Consider the following 9,110-nt stretch of genomic DNA (forward strand, 5'->3'; position numbering starts at 1 on the left):
AATACTGTATTATATAGATCAGGAATACTGTACAGATCAGGAATACTGTATATACGGATCAGTAATACTGTACAGATCAGGAATACTGTATTATACAGATCAGGAATACTGTTCAGATCAGGAATACTGTATTATACAGATCAGGAATACTGTTCAGATCAGGAATACTGTATTATACAGATCAGGAATACTTTAAAGATCAGGAATACTGTACAGATCAGGAATACTGTATATACGGATCAGTAATACTGTACAGATCAGAATACTGTATTATAGATCAGGAATACTGTACAGATCAGGAATACTGTACAGATCAGAATACTGTATTATACAGATCAGGAATACTGTACAGATCAGAATACTGTATATACGGATCAGGAATACTGTACAGATCAGGAATACTGTATTATACAGATCAGAATACTGTTCAGATCAGGAATACTGTATACGGATCAGGAATACTGTATTATACAGATCAGGAATACTGTTCAGATCAGGAGTACTGTACAGATCAGGAATACTGTATATACGGATCAGGAATACTGTACAGATCAGGAATACTGTATTATACAGATCAGGAATACTGTTCAGATCAGGAGTACTGTACAGATGAGATATCTTCCCAGATGTAGATTTTTTTCTACCGTAAGTGTGTGTGAGGGGCACATTGTGTGTGTGAGGACCACTAACAGGTGTGGAGTGTGTGAGCTCAGAGCCTGGTGCTGATCCTCACTGAGGTTTTTTAATTATCTCAGAGTCGGAGACAGCGATGGGCTGCTGCCGCATCCTGAGGCTCAGACCAGCGGTTAAAATCCAGTTAACGAGCTCATGCTGCACCTGGTCCAGACCTGTCCACCTCCATCTCTCTCATTACAGCCATATAAACCAAACTGCTTCTGAGAGAAACATCAAGAACAAGAGAACAATGTGGCGTGGTTGCAGCATCTGCATCTCAATCCACCTGCATAAACACAATTTTTCATCCCAACCATCTAAAACGAGAGAGAGAGAGAGAGAGAGAGAGAGAGAGCTGGAGAGATGGAGAGAGAGAGAGAGAGAGAGAGAGAGAGAGAGATGGAGAGAGAGAGAGAGAGAGAGAGAGAGAGAGAGGAGAGAGAGAGAGAGAGAGAGAGAGAGAGAGAGAGAGAGAGAGAGAGAGATGAAGAATGACAGATGGAGAGAGATGGAGAAAGAGAGAGAGAGAGAGAGAGAGAGAGAGAGAGAGAGAGAGAGAGATGGAGAGAGAGAGAGAGAGAGAGAGATGGAGAGACACATCAGTCCGTCTCTAACACTCCGCTCGCCGCCTTTTGCTTTGGTCTTCTGTCCTGAAGACTGTTGCTGCGACAGTAAAATGTTTTAAAAGGTCACATAAGACTCTAAAGAGATCTAATAAGACTTCACGCTATTTTACGATTGCGTTTTATTGTACAGAGGCTTAAAATAGCACAGAGGAGCTGAGAGGTGTGCGCTGGTCAGAAGTGACACTGATCCCGATGTGATGAAATACACAGGAAGTTTAATCCTCCAGAGAACAGGAAGTAGGAGATGAGAAGGAGAAGTACGTGTGGAAAAACGAGTTTAAGCTGTCAGTCATGAAATGCTCCGATTCAGAGCTGAAATGGATTTAACACATCTCTCACACACCACGTATTCACATGAACAACTCCATCTCACATTCTTCTATCGTCTCTAAACATGTGCCTGTGGGCGGAGCTAAAATTAATCAGGTTGATTTTTTATTTTTTTACTCTAAAATGAGAGAAACATTTCTATTTTTATGTGTATTCCATGATTTCTTTGAATATCCACATATATTTATAAATACAGTGTGTGTGTGTGTGTGTGTGTGTGTGTGTGTGTGTGTGTTACTTCTGACTGTTACATAATGCTGCATATGCAGATTCCTTTACACACCTGGTAATCAGGTTATGATGAGTGGAGCGAGCGCTCCTCTGAACGAGACGTCGCCATGGAAACCTTCAGAATGAGTGCATTAAAAGAATCCTGCACTACTGATGGAGCTGCAGCTTTTGAGAACTAATCAGCACCTTCTGTACTGAGGATTCAGCAGCTGTGTGAGTGTGAGGGAATAGTAAGAATTTATCTCTCAAGTAGGAATCAGGAATTGTGGATGAAGCAGCGACGAGTCTCGGAGCTCAGGTGATCCGAACTCACTCTCGCTTTATCTCGTCTCGCCCAGTCTTGTCCCCCCTTCTTTTTTGGAAACACACAAAACTAACATGTCCACCATGTTCCTGCTCCATCACATCATCATCAAAATGGAGAAGAGCATCACAAACTCCATACACACTCCTGAATCTCAATATGTTTACAGTCATGCATTAGACAAAATAATAATACAACTAAGAATAATAATAAGGAGAAGAAGAAGAAGAAGAAGAAGAGTAAGTAAGTGAACGAGTGTGAGACGATCACCTGAGTGTTTTTAGCGTGAATAGAGATCAGTGAAGATAAAGATGAAGATAATGAGGCTGGGGTTTATTCTGCCCGAATGATGTTTACCTGAGAGATGGAGAGACTGGTGTGGAAGAAGCTGAGACTCAGAGTGAGATCTCATTTCCTCTGATAATTCTATTAAATCTGTGCTAGCAGATGAGATGTTTCATTAAGTGATTACTATTAAAGTCGAAAATATTTATTTCTTACATTTTTATGTGAAAATATTCTAAAAGTGAAAGAAATGAACTTAATAATCGTCAAACACAATTGTGTGTGTGTCTGATCACTGTTCTGTTTATTATATAACATTTCACATGATGATGGTAGTGGTGGTAGTGATGGTGGTGGTGATGGTGGTGTTAATGGTGATGGTAGTGATGATGGTGATGGTGGTGTTAATGATATTGGTGGTGATGGTTTTGATGATGGTGATGATGGTAATGATGATGGTGATGGTGGTGTTAATGGTGATGGTGATGATGATGATGATGATGATGATGATGATGATAATTATGATGATGGTGATGGTGATTATAGTGGTAATGATGATAGTGGTGGTGGTAGTGATGGTGGTGGTGATGATGGTGATGGTGGTGTTAATGGTGATGGTGTTGGTAGTGATGGTGGTGATGGTGGTGGTGATGGTAATGGTGGTGATAATGGTGATGATGATGGTGGTGGTGATGGTGGTGGTGATGGTAATGGTGGTGATAATGGTGATGGTGGTGGTGATGATGATGGTGATGGTGGTGATGATGGTAATGGTGGTGATGATGGTGATGGTGGTGGTGATGATGGTGATGGTGGTGGTGATGATGGTGATGGTGGTGATGGTGATGGTGGTGATGATGGTAATGGTGGTGATAATGGTGATGGTGGTGGTGATGATGGTGATGATGGTAATGGTGGGGATAATGGTGATGGTGGTGGTGATGATGGTGATGATGGTGGTAATGATTTTGATGATTTTGATGAATGTGTTGATGATGGTGGTGGTGATGGTGGTGAAGCGATGATCAGGAAATCATCAGAACACTAGAAAGACCTGAACATCAGCACTTTTATTCCGTGTGTAATATATTTCAGACGTGGGATCTGATGAGAAACGTTTCATGATGACAGGTTCAGGACAGACTGCTGGACTCGCTGGTGTGCGAGACGTGCTAAGAGATGTGTGACGTCACTGCACACGTTACAGGACACCATAATGACTCGATGGCTCTGTTTCATACAGAAATGAACACGTGACCTTCAGTGTATTTGTAAGAATCTGCAGTAATTAAAGTAATTAAATATATTTTCACTGTTTAAACAGATACACATACAGATATATTGATGCTCTTTAAATTAGATTTTACTGCAAGATATTATTCATTAAGTGACTTTTCTGACTGCAATGTAAATTTACACCATAAATAATAATGACAATAATAATATGGATACATTCACACATTAGAATATGATACTGGAAGTTTAGTGTCAGGTTTATTAGAATACGATGTGGTGAGAAGTCTCTTATCTTTGCACGTCTGATGGAATATTATTTGTAAAGAATAAACTTCATCAAATCCATCAAAGCGTTGAACATTCTTAATCAAAAAGTTGTGTTTTTTCACTGAACGCCGCTGAGAGGAAGTAGAAGGTGCGAAACAGGAACAGGAAGTACACGAGGACGTGGGCTGCAGTGATTTTTATGGCACAGAACAGGAAGCTGGACGAACGAAGAGCAGGACGACACGGACACGTGGAGTTTGTTCAGAACAGCAGCACAAATCAGATAAAGAGAATTTTATTGTGACGGAACAGATGACTTTTTGAATCTATACCATGTGACAAACCGGGGGTCTGAGTGAAACTGGACTCAGATCTCATTAAGCTGGAGGTTTATGCTTTTATAAGGTCAGAAGCGAGTGGTGAGATGTGACCCAAAGACCATGTTCACTATTCTACGTTTATAAGACACATGAAAGTGTAGTGAATGTGTGTATGGGACTCATAAAGGTTTCATCTGTTCAAGCCTAATTTTTTATTTCTAGTTTTCTCCTCCTCCCACATTCAAATATTTTGCCTGAGAATCTGATTCTGAAAATCAGATTCTAAAAAAAATCTGATTTGTGCTGCTTTGTGAAGAAGGCAATGCACCAGGACTGGACAGGAACTCAAAGCTTGGAGAGGTCTGTGAGAAAACACCTTGAAGGTTCCTTGTGGAATGTGATGTATTTTTTCATCTGCTTGCTCTTTTATGCTTTCATGCTCTTTTACATTGTGAACTTCTTGCTACCGACAGCCACAGCCCTCCACTACCATATCCTGATAGTTTTTAAGCACCACATGATCCTCCTGGTCCAGATAGAGGAGAGCGATGGGACTGAGAGCCGTTGGCACGCAGCAGGCTCGAGGCACAGCTCCGTTCACTGAGTTCAGCAGCGTCTGCACCATAGCGTGGCTAGACGAGTTCATGTGGGCGGCGAGAGGAAAGCGACACTCACCCAGACAGAAGAAAGCGTCGTAACCAGTCGGTGCTACGATCCACTTGTTCCACCCAACATCTTTAAAGTCTACGTAGAGGGGATGGCGGCGACATCGAGAGCGAGACAGTCGTTTCAGTTTAGCTGCTCGACCACTGTTATTCCTCTTTACTCTCCGGTCTGCCCAGACATCACGCCAGCTTACCGGTGACCACTGACCTTTGAGCTTTTTGGCCCTGTTTCCTCCCCTCCTACCCCTGGAGGTCTTCTTCTTTCCTATGGGGATGAGTGGTTCACTGCGTCCGTCATGGCTGTAAGTGATGAGTAGTGGTCTTTGTCGTGCCCAGCTGTATTCATCTTCACCTGCAGATCTGCGCACTCTCAAATGTCCCCCTGAGTCCATGTCCTCCACCACGTTACTGCTGTTGTCTGAGGTCACATCCAAGATAAAAGTCATTTTCTCTGCATGATCAGTCAACTCCTGAAATAGTTCTGCATTCAGAGGAAAGGCTTCCCAAGACCCAGAAGGTTCTCTGACCAACTGCCGTGAGTGAAGAAGTTTGGGCTTTGTGTCATTACCGGAGACATAGAGTCTGACAGTGTGAGGTGCTGAATCCTGGTGTGATCCTCCACGCAGAAAACGCAGCTCTGCTGACACCACATTCTCATAGGAAGGAATAGAGGACAGGTTAAACGCTATATGGATCCTGTCACTCTTCTCAACAGGGCTGTGAAGGTCTGAAGTGAGAGAGAAAAGAAAAAAATGTTCCATTAGAAACTTTTATTAGGGTTGAAGCTCGAGTCGAGTCAGAGGGCATCAAATCAGATTCGGGTCAGAGGGTATGGAGTCAAAGTCAAGTCACGGTCAGAGTGCATAGAATCAGATTCAAGACAGGGTCAAAGTGTATAGCGTCAAAGTAGAGCCGTATACAGAGTCGATTCAGAGGGCATAGAATCAGAGTTGAGCCAGAGTCAGGGGGTATAGTGTCAAGTGAAAGTCGGAAGGCATAGAGTCGAATCTAAATGGATTTAGAGTCAGAGTTGAGTTAGAGTTGAAAGGCGTAGCATGTGAGTTAAGTCAGAGTGATAGGGTCGAGTCAGAGTCAGAGCGCATAGAGTCATAGTTGAGTCCAGAGTCCCAAGCTGTAGTGTCTTGAGTTTAGAGTCTTATATGTGACTCTGCTGGTGAAGTTTCCATAATGTAACTTCATAATGTAATGTAAATACTTCAGCCACAGGTGAGGGATCAGAAGGTTGTGCGGTAGAAACTGTAAGTCTGAATCGAACTGCAGAACAGGAGCTCAGGAAATCAAGTCCATCCTTCACAAACTGCTTTATTCTAATAACAGTGAATTAATAAACAATCAGGCCTCTTCATGTCCTGACGAGTCTCACCTGCATGGTGAAAGCTGCGGACCGTGTTGGCTCCTTGTACATGCTCCACAGGAAAGCTGAAATCTGGATCTTCTACTAGGTGGTACTGCTGTGTGTGGAAGCGATAGAGGTCCAGGAGATACTGAGGTACCACTGCTCCCGAGTGAGGGTTGGGATAGGACTGCAGGCCCAGTCGAGCCAAAAGGAGATTCTGGATGGTCTGGGCCAAACTGGGATCTAGAGAAAGTCTGGAGTTACCATCAGAGTGAGTGGAGCCCTGGTGACCTGATGAGGCTGAAGGTAGCAGCAGGGTCATCAGAACCAGAAGGCTAGCAGGGAACATTGTGGACCTAAAAGGAGAAAAGTAGAACATGTGTATTTGTTTATTTGCCAATAATTCTGGAAATGACTGTGCACTGACAACAGAATAGCATCTGCTATATTATGTTTCAAATAAAACTATTTTACATGGTTACTGTCCCACTTGTTTTGAAGTGAATCTTGTGTTAAATTAATGGCACCCTACACTGCTGAGTGTCAGCCTTCAGTAACTTCTGATATATTACTCCATATCTACAGATTTATGACTTTTCTCTTGTAAGTTACACATAACTATAAAAATATATCTCACTATGTTTCTTTTCCAAATGCATTGATATTTATTGTAAGTGACAGTAAGTGCAGAAACAGCAGCAGAAACAGCAGCAGGAGCAGAGCAGAGCAGGAGCAGAGCAGAGCAGACCTCATGTATGTAAGTCCTGATGGAAATAAACAGAACCTTCTGATATCTCTAATCCCCACAAAGATCCCATGGAGTGATTATCATACACTGCTTTACTTTCTCTTCTGCGGTTGTGCAATGTTGTGTTATCGTGTTGTCAGGTGGAGTTTAGCCACATTTAACACCTTCGTACATCTTTATTGTGAGTCTGTTATGGTGACAGCTCGAAATGAGTTGAGTTTCACAGCACTTGTTCTATCAAACCTCAATTAACAGAGAATTTTTATGGTTTTATCGCATAATATCCGCATTACAATCTACACACCTGTCACATTATCATGGTAGATTTAAGATTAAACTGCCAATAAACAATACACAAACATACACACAACGTGAGCTGAACTTTGGTACTCGTCGTATCGTAAAACAGCAAACAGCTCAGAAATGATAACAAACTCCTCATGTCATGGAAGCGTAAAAGTGTCAAGTCACTGCTACGATATTTGAGTCTTAGATCAGACAGCACATCAGACAGGAATAAAATCTGTAAAGTGAAATGTTTCTGAGACCAGTAATCAACAGCAGAGTCATATGTCAAACACTTTCATTAAACTTGTAGTCAGCATCATGTTGATGCCCATAACAGCATCTCTGACTGTAGTGCTGCAACTTTATATTAATGCACACGTATGATATGTTGTTGTTTCTATAGTAACGGCTCATTCCCAGGGACGTGCACGTGTTTTCTGTAAGAAGAAATAGAAGGAATCTCCAATGTTAGTTGCTAGTTGTTAGTTAGTGCTTTTAACTTCAAGAGAGAAAAACAGATAGACTGATTAGAGAGAGACTGTTACACACACACACACACACACACACACACACACACACACACACACACACACACATAAATATATATATATGAAAACATTTGAACAGACTTGTACCCACGTCTCTGAATTTATTATAATTCACTGGAATTAATAAGCTGTAATGAGGTAATTTAGGTACAAAAGGTATTGTATAGAAAATTGTAGAAAATCGATCTCTGAAAAATCCATGTGGCTTTTATAAATAAGTACAATTATTTCAAATATTTAAGTAACAAGAGTTAATATAAAATAAATTGGATTGATACATTTCTTCTGAGAAGATTATTTCAGCAGGTCCAGAATGATCTCTAATGATCTGAAACCAAGGACCAAACCCTCAGACTGAACCCTCAAAATGAACCTTCAGACGAAACCCCCAGACTAAGCCTTAGACAGAACGCTCTAACTGAACATGTCATTGAGCTTCTGATCTGCTCCATGTGCAGTATTTATGTTGAGAGACTGATGAGACTTGGACACACTGATCCCTCAAGCTGCTTCCTCTCTGAAGGAACAAGTTCAGATTTCAGGGAGTGGAACAAGAAGCAAAGTCAGGTTTCAGTCTGGATCACACACACACACACACACACACACACACACACACACACACACACACACACACACACACACACGAGGCTCCTGTCGGGGCTATGATGAGGGAATGTAGAGTTTATCACTCGCCCTCTGTGTGCTGTTTCACTTCCCTGCTCAGTTTATCCACTCCACTTCCTGCTGCCTGCTTTTCTCCACATTGTTCAAGAGGGGTCTGCCACACACACACACACACACACACACACACACACACACACACACACACACACGCTAACCCGCTCGCTCGCTCGCACGCGCACGCATGCATGCACACACACACACACACACACACACACACACACACACACACACACACACAGTGTCAGTGAGGATGGAAGTGTACAATGAGCTGAAATGTTTCCTGAAGTGTTCAGTGTTCAGGTGTTTGTGTGTTAATGAAGCGCGTCTCTCAGACATGGAACTACTTTTACAGAGGGAAGGGTTTGTGGGAGTTGTGTGTTTCTGATGGTGTATGGAGGGAGTTCTGAGAGTTCTGAGGAAAGTTCTTATGAGAGTTCTGAGGAGAGTTCTGAGGAGAGTTGAGGAGAGTTCTGAGAGTTCTGAGGAGAGTTCTGAGGAGAGTTCTGAGGAGAGTTCTGAGGAGAGTTGAGGAGAGTTCTGAGGAGA

At 42.3% G+C, this 9,110-nt stretch overlaps 1 protein-coding gene across 1 annotated transcript in view; it reads right to left on the reverse strand.

The window, feature by feature from the left end:
- Positions 1-3,796: 3,796 nt before the first annotated feature.
- bmp16 (bone morphogenetic protein 16) overlaps positions 3,797-9,110 on the reverse strand; it is a 6,324-nt gene continuing 1,010 nt past the window's right edge. Inside the window, exons 3-4 of the mRNA XM_046864895.1 lie at positions 6,324-6,652; positions 3,797-5,666 (exon numbers count right to left, since the gene is read on the reverse strand). Coding sequence (XP_046720851.1) covers positions 4,738-5,666; positions 6,324-6,645 — 1,251 coding nt within the window. The 5' untranslated portion in view covers positions 6,646-6,652 and the 3' untranslated portion in view covers positions 3,797-4,737. The remainder of the gene's footprint in view (positions 5,667-6,323; positions 6,653-9,110) is intronic.

This window comes from Silurus meridionalis, chromosome 13, assembly GCF_014805685.1.
Source record: "Silurus meridionalis isolate SWU-2019-XX chromosome 13, ASM1480568v1, whole genome shotgun sequence".
In the NCBI taxonomy this organism is placed as follows: Eukaryota; Metazoa; Chordata; class Actinopteri; order Siluriformes; family Siluridae; genus Silurus; species Silurus meridionalis.